Raw genomic sequence first — 17668 nt, forward strand, 5'->3', positions numbered from 1 at the left:
ATTGGAGGAATGACCTCCCCAACTCAATCCGAGCAGCTGAGTCCTTAGCCATCCTCAAGAATCGGCTTAAAACACATCTCTTCCATCTTTATTTGACCCTCTAACTTTAACACTCAGTATTCTAATTCTATTCCTAAAAAATGCAAACACATCTACCATTTTCTGCACTTTATTTTCTGTTATTTACTTAAAGCAGTAGAACAGCTGAGAAACAAATGGGATGTGTAGCCTATTATATTGGATGCATTCATTGTCTCTTAAAGTGACCGCGCTTAATTTAGCTACTAGCTGCGGTAATGTTAATCCAAGAAAATGAAAGACAGGAAAATGAAAGACAGGAATGACCTCCCCAACTCAATCCGAGCAGCTGAGTCCTTAGCCATCCTCAAGAATCGGCTTAAAACACATCTCTTCAATCTTTATTTGACCCTCTAACTTTAACACTCAGTATTCTAATTCTATTCTTAAAAAATAATAATAATCTAACTACCTTTCTAATCTTTTTGTATTCTATTTTCTTTTCTTTCTTTATGCAGTTTTGTGTCTGTGTGTGTGTAAATACCTCTAACACTAGCTTTGTTCTATTTTTTTTTTATCTGTTTTCTTTTTATTAATTATATTATTTAAAAGCCCATGCTACGTGTACTGTGTTAACCTAACTGAGAGTTGTTATAGCACTTATATACATAGCATTGCTCTTTTGTTGTTTTTGATTGCTTCCACTGTCCTCATCTGTAAGTCCCTTTAGATAAAAGCGTCTGCTAAATGAATAAATGTAAATGTAAATATGTATTGTTATGTACTTAACAAATAGTACAAATAACAAATAAATAGACTTTGGATCGTCTTTAACCAAAAATGGTTATTGACAGCAGTCTTCAGCTTTAAATTATATTTACATTAATTGCAATATACAATACATTTGATTATTAACAAATGTATGATAACAAATGTAGCTATGTACTTTAAAGACCATTTTTGACATTACAGTGCACTCATACTTTTCTGTACTTAAGTGTGTTAACTTTTCTCTCTTAAGGTACATTTACTAGGACATTTTATTTCATCAAATGTATATTATCTTTTTATGTAGAGTTATTTTAAAATATACTTATAAGATACAAGTAAACCACAAGTGCAAGCTTGTCTAATTACAGATGAGGTTGGAGTACATTAATATGTCCAGTTATAAAGTTTCTAAATATTTCCATACACTCATATCGATGCGTTTCCTTTATCACCGTCTTCATCCCGTTGCTTTTGTATTGTTACAGTTTTTGCAAGTGTGAGCAGCTGAACTTAAATCGTGTTCATGCAATAACAGTCACAAAAAAATTACATGAAACAATCAAGGAAAACTTTAATGGTAGCACTTTAAATTCTCTAGGAGCTCTAGGATGACGCTTTTTCTTCTTGCTTTACATTTTAGTTAAAACAATAAGGGAGTAGTCTCCGTGGCCTTATGAATTATGAAACATATTCAAAACAAGAAAGAACTGGCAAGATCAGATATAAATACTCCTAAGGCTGTTGTGAGTTGATAAAACACTTCAGATGTCATCTCCCAGTTATCATGAGTCCGCATGCTTGTTTTTTGCTGCTCCTTACTGTGTTTTCTTCTGTTCCAGGCCTTTGACTTGTCCCTCCAGTCTTCTGATTCGGGTTTCAAGACTGCCTGCTGTCCCACCGCAGCTGCTCGTAGCGACTCCAAACACTGCACAGATGAGCACTAGTAGAGTCAGTCTCGCTGTAGTGTGTTCAGTGGAGGCGGCGGGGTCAGAGACGATCCGCACAAACAGCCACAGCACCACGACTGCCTTAATCAGCCAAAACACTTGCCGCACAAGCCCCACGGTGACTCGAAGCAACAAGGACAGGAGCCAGTATCCAATCAGAGCCAGCAAGGCCCACTTGGTCACAGCAGACACGCCCTCTGCGGTGAAATGAGGCACTGATATCTTCTCTTTGAATAGGACACAGACAGAAAGAAGAAAGAACAGATGTCAGTTCAGTGTAGCAGTTTCTAAGGTGTTTAAAGTGGTTGCTAAAGAGAGGGGTCGGTTGATGTTTTGGGTGGTGCTAGGGTGTAAGTCTATAGCATTTTTTTGCGCCATTTTCCTGTTAAAAAAATTAAAGATAGTTCACCCAAGATGAAAATTAGCCCATGGATTAATCACCCTCAAGGCCTCCTAGGTGTATATGACTTTCTTCTTTCAGACGAATCCAGTCAGAGTTGTATTAAAAACTGTCATGACTTATGATGGCAGTGTGAGTGTTTCTGTTCAACAGTCCAAAAGAAGTGCAATAGAGCACATCCATCCATAATAAACAGTGCCTCAAAGGGCTCATAGGGGTGAATAAAAGCCCCCTGTAATGGATTCATGCATTTTTGTAAGAAAAATATCAAACATTATAAACACTTTTCTATTATTTTTTTTTTAAATAACTCTGATTGGATTTGTTTGAAAGAAGAAATTAATATGCACATAGGATGTCTTGAGAGTAAGCATGGGCTTATTTTTATTTTTGGGTGAACTAACCCTTTTAAATCTGAACAGAATGATAACTAAAACTATATCATCATCCTCTCCAACAAAAGGTAATTTTATGTTTAATATAAGCTTTAAAAGCTCAAGCTCTTTAAAGTCAAATGGGTTCTGATTTTCTGCGAATATCTGTCTCAATTCAGAGGTTGCATACTTCGAAGGGAGGATTCAAAGACCTGATATGTCACAGGGGTTGTCCCAATTCGAAGGCTCCTTCAAATACAGCCTTGAAATGCATCCTAGAACTGATGGATCCTCCAAGATCCCAAAATTAACTGCACGCTGATGACGGCAGGAAGGTTTTTTTTATTTTATTTTTTTTGGACAAAAAAAAAACACTTAAAAACCCCAAAAAAAACACTTAAAAAATGTTGACATTTCTTACTTAGATGCCACTTTATAGATAGTTTATGCTATTTATTATGTGCATAAATGGACCAAGGTGACAATGTTAAGACAAGTTGTTAACAAAGACAGTTAAATATCACAAAAGTATAGTAATATTCCCTTAATGAAAATGAACCATGGTTTTACTACAGAAATACCAAGGTTGCTGTAGTGAAACCATGTTAACCACAAATAAAGCATGGTTTTGCTACACTAACAATAGTTTAACCATGGTATTATTAGTAAAACTGTGGTTATATAAATAGTAATCAATCCACCAAAAAAAGGAAGACAAAGACATGGTTACTGCACTTTTACTGTGGGGGTCACTAGGCCATTTTTAGGGGGGCTATAGGTTGACTGTAATCCAATACGTACCTTTCTATCAAAGTTATCTGACATTTTCAAGATTAACTAGCTCTGACACATCTTAACTCTTGAGTTCTTGTCATTTTATTACCATTTTCTAAACATTGTGTAAATAGCACAAATAAATATGAATAGAATCAACATAAAAAATTGAACAATTTCAAACAGGGCCAACTGATAAAACCTGCACTGGGGCCCGGCAAACCCCAGCTACGGCCCTGCTCATATGTTTCTGAGATGAATCAGTCATTTATGTCATTTTCTCTGTTAGTACTCTTCAGAATTACAGCTTAAGCTTGCCAAAAAATGGGAACGCGTCATGTGGTTAATCTTTGAGAATATGCATATTTAAGTTGAACATTTTTGAAAGGATTTAGATTTAGATCTAGGCACCTGGAGATGACCTTTACTCACCGTTGACTCCAGTTGCTCTGAGAATCTCAGATAAATACACAGCAATGACATTCAGTCCACTGGCAGCTCCTTCAGCAACAAACTGCAGCAACATTTCGACAAACTAAAGAAAAAAATCAAGGAAGAGAAAAGTGATTTGATTTCAGAACTTGTTTATGTAGTGCACATTCCTTTTCTTCCAGAGGGCGGTCTTTATCTGAACTCAACTCATAGATCACTGGCCAAAGCTAATCATTAACCAATACTGACTGACAGAGTGACGCAATGCACATCTGATTTAATTAAAGCAATGATTCAGGGTTCAATGCAAATTCTATAGACAGCGTATGTGACATGCTGTTGGTTGATTAATGAAATCATGTTTTCATTAATGCACCAACAATGTATATCTACAGGGCACAACACCGTATCATAACAGTAAGGTTTTTAGTAAGTGGACGGTTGCAGTTCTGTTCTGATGGAATCACAGACAGCAAGGAAAACACTGCAAATTATAAAATGCAAATAACTTTATGATCATACATAGTTAATAAAATTATATAGGTACATTAGTTTTTAAAAGGGAGGAATTCTTTTCCTAAGAAATCTCCTTTTGTATGGCAAACTGCTTACTATGGATTTCCTTTCAAAAATTATATCCTTTTCATTTTCATTATAATCTCAGGACATTTGAAGTGCTACTCCTGTGACCTGTCCCTGAACCCTCAGGCGCGCTAGCGCACCCACTCGCTAAGCAGACAACCACGCCTCTACTACCGCGGACGTTTTTTTCCACATTTTTTTTAATTCGAATATTAATTTTCACCTTCGAAATTCTTTTTTTTTTTAAACTATTCGAATACATATTCGAATTTTGAATATTCGTTGACAGCTCTAATATATATATATATATTATATATATGTTTTATATCTTGATTTATACCCCTGAAAAGACGGCCTTTCCTCTGAGACTCAAACATTTAGAGACAGATTCCAAAAAAAAAAAAAGCATTTGATTCATAAAATTTCAATGTAAACCTGATAGGCTAATGCTGAACAACAGCTTCTTAAACAGGTTAATCCTCTCCAACGTGTGTAAATATGTGAACTAGATCAACTTTTATCGGCGGGTGAGTTGATTTCCCCCCACACAGCAAAGGAGTCCGTGGCGGACCCGCCCTCAAGCCGCCAGATCCGCCTGACTGTCAGATTCGTTTTCGCTGCGCTAACAGGATCGGCCCCGCCTCCAAGATCGGCCCCGCCTGCGCTTTTAATCAGCGGACCCAGAACGAATCACATACGGATCCGCACTTCGGACGCGCCTTCTATAACGTACGCCGTGTGGGAATTAGTCGGGATCTCCTTCTAGTGAAGTTCGGCTGCCAAGTAAGTGTAACGTTAAGATATATTTTATTAATGTTATATCTGTCATTGAAATATAATCTATCGGTGTAACCTGCTTTGTCGAAGGGTTTGGTAAAATGTTCGTGGATTTTGGTTGCCATTTTATAAGCAGTTGCAGTAGGCTTCAGAATAGCTTGTGTAGCATAAAGTAGCCCATGCCTGATTTTAATTCCCATTACCCATATTCGAGCTCTATCGCGGCGTCCTATGTTAATTTGTTTTAATTTGGGAAAGTATGTAGTCTAATTCATTGCAGTAACTTGGTGCTAGCTTGGTGCTAACGTTAGTTCTTTTGGACGGACAATCTGAACGTAGCCTATAGAGCTCGGGCGTAGACGTCATGGAATGGTGCATTGTGGGTAACGGCGGCCATTTTAGAGGTATCGCAAAGCAGGTTTGTAATCATCATAGACAGTAAAAGAAATGGACACAGCGACCCCATTGGAACTCAATTGAGACAAATGAAGCCCAGTTTTAGCGTTTTTTAGCACTTCCGTTTCTGACGCGCAGACTCAAACGAAGCTTGACGATGTCAGCAACCTGTCTGACAGATGTAAATCTTCTAAGTGGCTGTGCGTGCAAACTGCCATCGTTAATCTTGCAGAGACGGCGAGCTTGAGCGGGGAGTTCTTTGTCGTGAGTGAGCAGGAGTAAGTATTCTGATTAATTATGTTGTATAGTATTTTAAAATGTAACGCCAGTACGCCATATTAAGTTAATTGCCTGCGAGCTTCTCCTCCTGTCTGTACGGTAATGCGACAGAGAGCCGAGTGGTTATGACGCAATCGTTAGCCTATTTTTTACAAAAACTGTTTATACGGGGCCATAATGTAACATAGAAGGTAATGGAGCCCTTTATACGTTTTCTTGTATCTTTAGAAATAAATAATGGGCAAACAGAGTCTTTAAACGCCTCAGATGTAAAGTTATTCGCTGTCAAAGTGACGCCAAAATGAATGGGAGTCAATGGGAATGCTAACGCAAGTGAAGTTCTGCTAAAAGATGGCAGCCCCCACCCGACTTCAACTTCCGGTCGAGTTCCTTTCCCCTTGGTAATCATAGACAGTAAAAGAAATGGACACAGCGACCCCATTGGAACTCAATTGAGACAAATGAAGCCCAGTTTTAGCGTTTTTTAGCACTTCCGTTTCTGACGCGCAGACTCAAACGAAGCTTGACGACGTCAGCAACCTGTCTGACAGATGTAAATCTTCTAGTAGCTGTGCGTGCAAACTGCCATCGTTAATCTTGCAGAGACGGCGAGCTTGAGCGGGGAGTTCTTTGTCGTGAGTGAGCAGGAGTAAGTATTCTGATTAATTATTTTGTATAGTATTTTAAAATGTAACGCCAGTACGCCATATTAAGTTAATTGCCTGCGAGCTTCTCCTCCTGTCTGTACGGTAATGCGACAGAGAGCAGAGTGGTTATGACGCAATCGTTAGCCTATTTTTTACAAAAACTGTTTATACGGGGCCATAATGTAACATAGAAGGTAATGGAGCCCTTTATACATTGTCGTGTATCTTTAGAAATAAATAATGGACAAACGGAGTCTTTAAACGCCTCAGATGTAAAGTTATTCGCTGTCAAAGTGACGCCAAAATGAATGGGAGTCAATGGGAATGCTAACGCAAGTGAAGTTCTGCTAAAAGATGGCAGCCCCCACCCGACTTCAACTTCCGGTCGAGTTCCTTGCCCCTTGTTTGTAATAAGATAATAGCCAGTCTCCAGAAAAAGTTATAGAACGTGACAAAAAAGTTGCCTATACCTATACGGACAAACTTAATAATGAAGCCAAACAACGCTACTTAAAAAAAAAAAAGAGGTTGTAGGCGGAATCGATCCCTATGAACACATGAAAGTTTACCAAGCCTCAGTTTCCCTGATAATTTATCCTACCGGGTCTGTGGAGTGAGCGCTTACACCTCCGATCAATTTAAAAATGTCACTTTCACTTTTTAAAAAGTCACTGGAGGCTCACCTGCAGATCATAAATGGATCTGCAAATTAAACGTGGAGAAAACAATATTTTTCACTAAGGAAATGTTAACATTAACCAAGCATCAGTGGTGACACACACACACACACACACACTTATCAGATTCTGCGAGCTATGAAGCTTGTCTATGCGGGTTTGTTACACTTCAGGAGTAATTACTCACCTATCATAGCCTACTTGAAAAAATCCACTGTTTTCCTCCGGTAGTTCTGTAATCCGGTATAATATTGACGTACATTCACCTCAGACACAACCCACCATTCACCAAAACAAGACGCTTAACTTCCTATTTTGAAGTTCGTTCCAGTTTTTTTTTTTTTTTTTAACAAGTTGTTCAAATTTGTTAAATACAGTCAGCACAAAAATATCAAAAAGCAAATTAAGTTCAGGATTGGGTCAAAAGAAAATGTTTAAACAAAAAATACAGACACTAAACTGACTCCCTTACTGGCCAAAAACTAGAGAAAACGTAATGTGTTTGTGTCTGAGTTTGTGTGTGTGTATGTGAGAGAGAGACCATACACAACATGTCTCACCATAACTATGTATTATAATATTATCGAAGGTGATGGTTTCCCTCCGTACAGTGGCGACCCAAGCCATCTGACGCCTCTTGGTGATTTCAGACACCTTGTAGGAAAATGTTGAAAACTAATATGATTCACGAGGCGTTTGCCCTGTCGATCATGAAACCGATTACAGCAGTTCACAATACAGCAATACTGAACCATTTTCCAAAAAATAATCAAAATTAATGACCAAATGACCAACGTTACCTAATGCCTACTATACAGTACATCTACTTCTGTACCGCGATTCCCACAATGCATCACTTGCAGTCTTTATTATTATTTTCTATTTATTGACATAACATAATTCTGTTTTCTTTGCAGCTTGTTATTGGATCTTGGGCTGAGGACTGTTCCACCTGTGTGAAGTAAGTTACATTTAGGATATATCACCAATTGCATTGTTTCATTGTAGAAGCATAAATAGTGACATCACGGTTAAATGCTAAGGTGTTGATATAGACCCTTTCAACAAGATAAACAAAAACAATGCTTGAATGTTCTATTTTGTTCCCAATCTACTTCCTCTGCATTAAGATAACATATGGAATGTTAAAACAGAAGCCTTGTGGGAACAACTATGCTGATAATGCAACTCTCTTGAAATGGTCTATTGGGCTGGGTTTTTTTTTTACAGAATCCTCATGTCTTGTCTAGTTAATGACAACACCAGTTTGATGATGCTCTGACTAGTAATGTAGAGCAAGAAAGTAAAGTTTTCTTATGCCCCCATCTGTTAGCGTTAGCTGGCAGTTTGCAAAATTCGGTTTACGTTGTACCAAATGCTGTTGTTCTTCTATCTACCGGCAGCACTCGGTAGCTTCAAAGAACAGGGATATGGGCTGATGGACTCCAAATTACTTGAAGCAGCATTTAAAAATCTGGTTGTTTAACCCCTCACTGGTTGTTGTCTGAAATGTTTCTTTAGAGGAAATGAACAGAAAGACTGTGCCAGTTTCCAGCTCCACCATAAGACGGAGGACACATGTAGATGTGGGAAAACGACTTGAACAAATTAGGGATGAGAAAGACTATCTCAGTCTGACTGACATGGACACAGATACAGGGCTAAATGACAGGCATGAAAATGACAATGACAGTGTAGAATTGTTAGAAGATTGTCTCAGTTGTGCAAATGATACCTCAGGTATTGAAGCAGGAACAGTCTTTCATGAAGAGGAAGGTGGCATGGAGTTTGAGTCAGACTATACTGAGGGTCTCTTAGCTAGTGGCAGTGATAGTTCCGAACCTGAAGATGAGATCTATGAGATGTCCTTATCTGACAAGATTGCGGACTGGGCCAGACACTTTGGAATTTCATTGGTTGCTCTGACTGCCCTACTAGGCATCCTTTGCCTCTCCCATCCTGATCTTCCAAAGGATGGCAGGACCCTCCTTAGGACAACAACTAAATATTCCATTCAAGAGAAGGCAGGGGGAAAATACTACTATTTTGGCATCATCCATTCACTTAGTGCTACACTCCGCGGGTATGCACACACGCTAACTGATGGCTTAACCTTGAGGCTACAAATAAACATAGATGGGCTACCATTATTTAAAAGCTCAAGTGTTCAGCTGTGGCCCATCCTGGGTCTCCTGCTCAGTGTCCCTATGAAAGAGCCTGTAGTGATCGCATTATACTCTGGAGAAAAAAAACCTTCATCAGCAAAAAAATTCCTCGAAGACTTCACCAGAGAATTAGTTCATCTGGAAAAGGGTTTCTGTTTCGAGGGAAAGACTTTGACCCTTAAACTTGATACAGTAATTTGTGACACACCGGCAAGAGCATTTGTGAAACACACCAAAAGTCACAATGCCTACCACGCCTGCGATAAATGCACAAACCCTGGTAGACATGAACAGAGCCGAATGAGTTTTCCATGTAAAGATTATGCACTAAGGACGGATGAGTCTTTCAATGACAGGTTAGATGAGATACATCACCATGAGGGGCCACATGCATTTGAGGGTACTGGGGTTGGCATGGTGTCACAGTTTCCCCTAGATTACATGCACCTTGTGTGCTTAGGTATCGTTAGGCGCTTGCTCAATATGTGGCTCCGTGGTCCTCTGACTGTCCGTGTCCCTGCAACTATAGTTGAACAAATGTCCGCTAAATTGGTATCCATGAGGCCTTATATTCCGGTAGAGTTTGCCAGAAAGCCGCGATCTCTTAGAGAATTGGATCGCTGGAAGGCTACTGAGCTAAGGCAGTTTCTTTTGTACACTGGACCTGTAATGCTGGCCAGTTTTCTGGACAAAGACCTGTATCAGAATTTTATGCTTCTCTTCTCTGGTATCTCCATCTTAGCAAGCCCAACATTTTCCTACCTCACTGATTACGCTGACACTTTACTGAAGTCGTTTGTGCAGCACTTTGCTACACTTTATGGGAGACACAACGTTGTGTATAATGTACACTGCATAACCCATCTGGCAGGTGAAGTTCAGCAGCATGGTCACCTTGACTCCTTCTCTGCCTTCCCATATGAAAATTATCTGCAGAAGATAAAAAAACTGGTTAGAAAACCAGAATATCCTTTAGCACAGATCATTCGTCGTCTGTCAGAAGTAAAAATTCGGGAGGTTACATTACCTGGCAGCACTTTAAGACGGCAGCATTTTGTGGGCCCTATCGTTGGGGGGGATGGCCATCAAGGCACAGTATGGCGAGATGTCCACTGAGAAGTGGACTCTCAGAACATCGACTGGTGATAACATCTTCAGGCTTGGAAATGACATTGTCTGCATCCAAAATATTGTGGAATGCATTGGGGGGGGGCATTTATGCAATATATAAGGAATATAGAAGGAAGTCATTGTTCTTTAGCTACCCATTTAGCTCGGATACACTGAATATTTACATCATTTCAGAAAAATCTGAGATCATCAAGGCTGCCAATGTTTCAGAGCTGGATGGGAAATGTGTCGCCCTGCCCCACAGGGAAGGTTTTGTGGCCTTTCCTCTCCTGCATTAACATGCAAAAAATGCATTTCAATCAGTTTATTAGTTCAGACATTAATTAGTTAATTACTTCATTACATTAACATTAATTGATAGTTTTTGTTCATTGTTTTAGTACCAATCATAATCATAGCATGACTAGTTTAGATCAGGGTCTCAGGACTGACCAAAGTTTGACTTGCTGGCAGTGGCTGCATCAGAAAACGGGCTGATAAGTTGCTGTAAGTACTTTGCTGAAGTTAATCATCTTTCAGGTGTAAACTGTCAGTATCAGTGTTGTGCAAGTTGACACTTCATATGAGCCCCTATATTATCAAAATCAATAAAAACAAAATTTCAAAGCTTTTTCCACTAGATCTTCTTACTCTGAATAACTGCGCATTCACACTTGTTTCTTTTCTTGTCTTCTCCATTAAGGATGTTCCATGTAGTTGAATTTGTCACCAATAAATCCGTAGCAGTCGTGCCCCAAAGCTGGTACGAGGATGGTTGTGCATCGTGGCCAACTTATAACAGTGACGAAAGAATAAATAGGGCAGTAAAACATGGAGAGGAGCCACAGGAAGACTGGCAGACACATGATGTCAGAATCATCAAATCATCTGGTATGCCAAATCTCAAAGTTGTTTCATGGCAAAGTGGTTTTTACAAATCCTACACCTACAAATCCACTGCCACCACTGTTTAAAAGAATATGCCACCGTTTTATGGAATTGGGTTATTCACTCTCCCCTTGAGTAAGATAAGTGAGCAAAAACTTTTGTCACCTGCCGGACTAAGACAATGCATGCACGGAGACAAAAATGTTTTTGCGCACTTATCTAACTGTAGAGGAGACCATGAATAATTAATTTCATAAAATGGTGGCATGTTCCTTTAAGACTCATGTCAAGCTCCATGTTTACCTTTCAGATACTTACATTGAGGCACGTCAAATCCTGAAGAAGGCTCTGACATGTAGCACCTCGGACCTCCAAACTGAGGATGAACAGGAACGGCCTGGGAGAAGGAGAACAACAGCGAAGTCAGTGTTTTTCCTTCATGTTACACATACAAACACTAACACCATATACTTTTATAACAGAGATCAATGCCATGTTCAACCATTCTCTGTATGCGTTAAATGTTGATTTACATGTAGATAAAGATCTTTTTTTTTTTCAATTTAAACAGACATTTCTTTGGTGACACCGATACAGAGGAGGACTACCGACCCCCAAAGATTTCCAAATTCGGGTCATCTGCTGGGACAAGTCACCAACTCCCTGCAAATAGTCCAGAGCTCTGTCAAAGTAAGAGTCAGAGAGTATTCCTGTCCTAATAATTTTTAAATAAGAAAAAAATATACATATAAATTAAATGTGTTTCTATTTCTCCACAACAAAAAAAACTAATACACAAACCACAAAATGACCCCCACTCACTACACGGAAGAGCAAGTTTTTAGCTTTATCTGCTCTATGCATACTGAATATGTAGTCATCTTACAGTTGTCCTCTGTGAATGTTTCTTAAGTCTGTGTGACTGTGTTGTGTATGTTGTATAAGATTGACACCAATATAACCCCCCCCCAACAACAACACAGTGTTTGGCAGAACTGCCCCTCCCCAACCACTACCACCACTACCACCACAAACACTCCTCTCTCAACCTGCACATTGCAACCAGCAACAACGGGGGCCAGAGGAGCCAAGCCAGGTCTACAGACCTACCTGGAGAGGTGGGAGACATGGCCCAGAAACCATTCCCTGCTCTGGTAAGAAATAACTTTAACTACAAGCTATAATACCTTGGCTTTAACCACGGGGGACACGGGGGGACTTAAGTGCATGGAATGGAGGGGGAATAACTATTCTATAATACTATGTATTCAACAGCTGCTCAGGTCCACATTTTAAGCCTGCTGGAGCACATTAAGCAGCAGCAGGACCAGCTGGTGGCCAAGGTCAATCACCTGAGCAGCAGGGTGCTCAACACCTCAACACCTCAAGAGCCAGAGTGTCCTGAATGCATTCAGCTGCCCATCGAATCACTGGAAGCGGTGGATGAGCTTGAAGCATTCCTGAAAGACGCTGCCAATGCAGCAGCCAAACAAAGAATGGTATGCTCCTGCCAGTCACTCAACTCTAATTGGTAAAGTGCTGGGGTGGAGGTGGGGCAAAGATTGTCGTACAAGTTATTACATCAGGGCTTTATACCTTGTCTGTATTTTAAGATGTTTTGTGACTTACTTTTAGATTTCTTCTTTGGCCACGATTGGTGGCCAAGATGTGAAGAGAGTGGCGTGGAACATCCTCTCTCGGATGTTCACAGAAGAAGTGGCCAAGACCATAAGCTGGAAGGGAGCAAATGGCAAGAGGGCATTCATTCACATGTCATCAAAGACACTAATGTACCGTAAGTCACTTTAAGTATTCAGCTGCAGGGAAGGGAAAGGAAGTGTAACGGCTCCCACACACAGCTGCGTGCGGTGCAATGCTGGGATCGGCTGAAACTGTAAATGGTGTTGCCAGATTGGGTTGAGTGATTTACGCCCAATCATGATCGAAAACCCGCCCCCTTCATCAAAAAATCCGCCCCAACAACGATTCTGTCACAGATAAACAATTTAAGTCCAATCTGCCCTGCAATTTAACTTTATCTGCCCGCCTAAGCCAGTGTTACAATATATTCGGTTCCTGGAATATCTGATTCCAATGGGTGGAGCTACCATGAATATTCACAACACCATAGCGTGGCGGGGCGACAAATACAAGCGAGTGGAACATATTATTAGAGCTTCAGATGGTGTTTTGTTCTAAACTACTTCTAACTGTTCGTTTCTCACGAATGACTGAGATTAAGCTTTTTAAATGTCTATTATTGCATGTTTAAATAAATATTTACAAATATGTTCTTGTGTTTTGATTCTGTCTCCCAAAGTTGTCTGTAGGCTATTATTGAAATAGCTTTTATATAATAGGATGATAGCTCAAGACAAATTAAAAAGTATTCTCATTTAAAGAATATAATATATATAATTTTTATAATGTAAAACAATATGCATGAAGTTATACCTGTCCTAAATACGATCTAGATTGTTTAAAATTGATAAACAAAAACATCTGCCTCAACATATTTCTGTGTAAAAATTGATTTTTTTTAAAGCATTCATTCATTAACTCGAAATTACTTTTAAAGTAAGATACAGTGTCTTAAAATTACATATTTTTTTCATATTCATCTGTAACAATGAGAGTGTTAGACAAGAGAAAAACATGGGATCAAGGACAAAATTAATAAAGCAGGACCAATAAAATATTTACTATATTATTCAAATATGTATTTATAAATGTACCTTTCCTTAATTTTTGTATACCCATGCCTTCTACACCAGTGTTTTTGTGTTCACTTGTTTACAAAAAGATTACATAAGAATCATAACATTACCAAACTGATAAGATGTAGGCCTAATTTTTATGATTAATGGTTAGTCATTATTATCAATTAATTTGACCAACGTTCTAAAGCATTGCTAGAGAAAACAACTGTTAATGCATCTGAAAGCTTAACATTTATGACAACCTTTGATAAAGTAAAGGTTGTGTATCAAAAAGATTTTCAGTTGAGTCAGTATAAAGCAACATCCAAAGCATGCAACATGCAACTCCAAGGTCTTATGTTGACTTAAACAATCAGCCTATAATTTAAAGGCTATTTTAATAATATGCAGAAAACTTTGGGAGACAGAATAAAGACACAAGAATTTAATATTTATTTAAACAGCAATCACACACCTTTTAAAAATACTAATCTGTCATTCATGAGAAACGAACAGTTCTATATCATAGAATGTCAGCAACAACTAATTTGGAAAATTTGGAGAAATTTAACCTTAAACCTCTAATGTAGGTCTTCCAACGCTTCCTACAGGATCAGGTCTGTAATTCTTCAGGTAAACTCAGACATCCCAACCTGCAAAAAGTCATTTCAGGGAGGTATTTTTGTTTTCATGTAGCCTTGGCAACTAGCCTGAATAATATGCAGATGAAATGAAACTTGTCAACTCACCTCAACATGCCTTTTGCAATCATTTAACCCGCCATGGGCAATGCTAGAGCAAGACTGTAATTATGTTTTACATCTATAAGACGGGTACTTTTTTTTTTTTTTTTTGGCACTCTCCCTCTGCCATGGTGCTCCTGTTTCTAGATAGACATAACTGATTAATTTTGTTCGGGAGAAGAGATAAAAGCCCGCCCACACTGACAATTGATTGGTTGATTTGCAGAAACAGGCCAATCAGGATGCTCTCTGTCTGACATGCGCTTCGCACACACGGACATTAGCACACATACGCCTCTCGCTCCCTCTCCCTCTCTGCCGTGCGCGCGCTACACGGTTTGAAACACAGTATCTGTTTCGCATGCGCGCTTTTGCTCGCTCGGTCTAGATTCTGGGAGATTTTAACTGATTTGCGGGTCTCAGGGAGCCGCTTTCAATATGCGGGAGACTCCCGGAACTTCCGGGAGATTTGGGATGTCTGAGTAGTTAAGCTTAACTTCGTTCAACTTTAATACCAGTTTGAAATAAATAATCCATAAAACAAAACGAGGCGCTCACGCTAATAATTTCTGTTCCACTCACTTGTATTTGTCGCCCAGCCCATGCTATGGTCTCGTGAGTATTCATGATAGCTCCACCCATTGGAACCAAATATTTCGGGAACCGAATATATTGTAACACCGGCTTATTTTCCCCAGCCGATGAAGTCAAAAGATGCCCAATCTGGCAACACTGATTAATTCCAGCCAATAACTGGGCAGCCCATGCTTAAGTCATAAGTAGCCTACCAAATGCATGCTGAATTTAAAACCTCATTTTGTGTCTACAGGTGCTGTACGTGCAAATAGTTTGTGTCGCACAGCCACAGACACAGACATTCAACGTTATGCCATAAGATGGTTTAACTTGGCTGCAGACCGTGGTGCGGCAAGGAGGCGCCTGACCAGCCGGTCTAACCAGGCTGAGGCAGATGATTAGGCTACTTATGGTCATGTTTTCTTTTGTTAAATAAAATGTTTTATTTGTTTCAAATTGTTTCAGTTTTAATTTAAATAGTCTGTCGCAGGCTACATGTTGTTTTCCAATTCAGAGACCATGCCCTTTACAAATTCCATTGGCCTGGAGCCCAGTGTGTTTAAACCCCACCCACGATCAACTGCAAGATAGAATACAACCAACTTACTGCTCCTTTTCAATAATCCGACTTTCATTCCAATACAAAAAAAAAACGTATGTTTGCTACTTATGTCTCATGTCAACTGTAAATGGTTACATACAACTTAACAGATATAAAACACATTCCCATTTCCCAGAATTTCATTATAATCAGAAAACATCTCCTCTTGTAGTACTTACAACTAGTCTTCCTGATCCTAGCACTTAGAACTGACACTCTGTTTAAAAACAGCACTCACTGATGCTCTTTTTGTACTCTACATTTTATATATATATATATATATATATATATATATATATATATATATATATATATATATATAATTGTTGAGAGAATTGCCTTAAAAAGAAAACTGTGTAGGCTAGCATGTTAGTCGCTTTGGTTAAAAATGCGTCAGCCAAATGTAATGCAGCCTAATGTATCACATACCAAAACCCAGAGACACTTCAAGCCTCGGATTTCACAGCTATTTCTTCTCCTGACATCTTTAACAAGGCACAGTTCAATCACGTTCACACACTGGATTCACTGCATGAATTTTGGATGAGGAGGATGTTATCAGGCAGTGTGGTGGAAAAAAGTGGCATTGCAGACAGAATTTTATGAACGGGTCCAAAACGGACCCGGGCCGGATACGATGCTCATATGACCGGGTCCAAAACGGACCCGGAGCGGATATGCGGCTCATTCGCGGATCCAAAGCGAAGCCGGGGCGGATGTACCCATTTATGTACGGATACGCAAAGGGACCGCAGCGGTGTCGGACCGGATCCGCGAGCCGCCACCGAGGCGTATCCGCCGCGGTGTGCAAGTGGACGCAGTTTCGGATCCGCTTTCTGGATCCGTTACGGAGTTCACTGTACCTCCGCGGCGGATGCGTTTCGTAGTCAGTTTGCTGTCTGGGCCACGACAGCCGGCCATGCAGTTTTAAATGCTAAACAAAGAATGTATGAACAAAGTCAATATATAAATATTCACACAAACCGTTTCAAGATGAAACCAAGAAATGAGACCTTACGCTTTCACTGCTGCTCCCCACAGTTTCTCAAATGTTTGTATTCCTCAGGATAAGCCCCTTTTAGGGTTAATATTAAATCTGGATCTTGTAGCAAAATAGTTTAGAACCACTTAAGACAACAACGTAGACAACTTTATAGCTCAAATAACATATACTTGTATGGTACAATAAATGTAAGAGTTTTAAGAGATCTGAGCTGTGCACTTCTGGTTTTAAACCGTCCAGGATTTCATATTTCCTCAGTGTTTTGCATATGTTTTTCAGGTTTTTACATATGGAGGGATGAGCTGAAATTACATTCTGAAAAAAAAGCATGCTAGGTACACAGCGCTATATTTGTACTGAACCTGAAACATTATTTTTAAACAGCGAGAACTGTTCAGATCATTTGTGAACATTCAAACAAAGGATGCAAACTTGCAGGTTTGTTAAGGAAATATAATAGTATTTGTGCAGTAGCACATCACAACACAAATAGAGCAGCGCGTGCACATGTATCTGTGTGTATGTGCAAGCAAACCTGCCAGAATGACAGCTGGGCATCCACATAAACTTTGTCAATCACAGACATGCACAGCTATCACACATACATTACTTGTGATCAAATAGACACATATGGAACCAGGTCACCTTATTTGGCGAAGGATAAACACAAACAATCAGAAACAGTGTGCATGACATAAAGCAAGTCAATAAGAAAATAACCACTATACAAAGCAGCATTGTTTGCCATTCTGGGCGTGAGCCACCAAGCACTTGCGCACCTGTTATGGCATTTTTCTTCAGTAGCAGTT

The 17668-nt window shown here is 39.4% G+C and overlaps 2 protein-coding genes across 3 annotated transcripts; one reads left to right on the forward strand and one right to left on the reverse strand.

The window, feature by feature from the left end:
• Positions 1-1335: 1335 nt before the first annotated feature.
• On the reverse strand, positions 1336-3938 carry LOC127971356 (transmembrane protein 109). 2 transcript variants are annotated; one of them, XM_052574298.1, is made up of 2 exons: positions 3717-3938; positions 1336-1958 (listed from the first exon to the last, which is right to left on the reverse strand). In XM_052574298.1, exons 1-2 carry the CDS (start codon positions 3765-3767, stop codon positions 1605-1607), a joined length of 405 nt encoding a protein of 134 aa, XP_052430258.1. In that variant the 5' UTR covers positions 3768-3938; the 3' UTR covers positions 1336-1604. The 2 variants fall into 2 exon arrangements, with proteins under 2 accessions (XP_052430258.1, XP_052430257.1); XM_052574297.1 differs by having other exon boundaries at positions 1336-1963; positions 3717-3921.
• A 904-nt stretch (positions 3939-4842) lies between these two features.
• Positions 4843-15711, forward strand: LOC127971353 (uncharacterized). The gene is made up of 9 exons (XM_052574283.1): positions 4843-5081; positions 7992-8035; positions 11053-11240; positions 11548-11659; positions 11809-11927; positions 12221-12391; positions 12513-12736; positions 12873-13032; positions 15509-15711. Exons 3-9 carry the CDS (start codon positions 11054-11056, stop codon positions 15655-15657), a joined length of 1122 nt encoding a protein of 373 aa, XP_052430243.1. The 5' UTR covers positions 4843-5081; positions 7992-8035; position 11053; the 3' UTR covers positions 15658-15711.
• The last annotated feature ends 1957 nt before the right edge of the window (positions 15712-17668 follow it).

This window comes from Carassius gibelio, chromosome B14, assembly GCF_023724105.1.
Source record: "Carassius gibelio isolate Cgi1373 ecotype wild population from Czech Republic chromosome B14, carGib1.2-hapl.c, whole genome shotgun sequence".
In the NCBI taxonomy this organism is placed as follows: Eukaryota; Metazoa; Chordata; class Actinopteri; order Cypriniformes; family Cyprinidae; genus Carassius; species Carassius gibelio.

Coding starts and splice junctions, on each gene's coding strand:
- LOC127971356 (XM_052574297.1), bottom strand. CDS start 3,810: ATGTTGCTGCAGTTTGTTGCTGAAGGAGCTGCCAGTGGACTGAATGTC. Junction 1,964..3,716: donor CAGAGCAACTGGAGTCAACG/GTGAGTAAAGGT, acceptor TCCTATTCAAAG/AGAAGATATCAGTGCCTCAT.
- LOC127971353 (XM_052574283.1), top strand. CDS start 11,054: ATGTTCCATGTAGTTGAATTTGTCACCAATAAATCCGTAGCAGTCGTG. Junction 12,737..12,872: donor CAGCAGCCAAACAAAGAATG/GTATGCTCCTGC, acceptor ACTTACTTTTAG/ATTTCTTCTTTGGCCACGAT. Junction 13,033..15,508: donor ATCAAAGACACTAATGTACC/GTAAGTCACTTT, acceptor TTGTGTCTACAG/GTGCTGTACGTGCAAATAGT.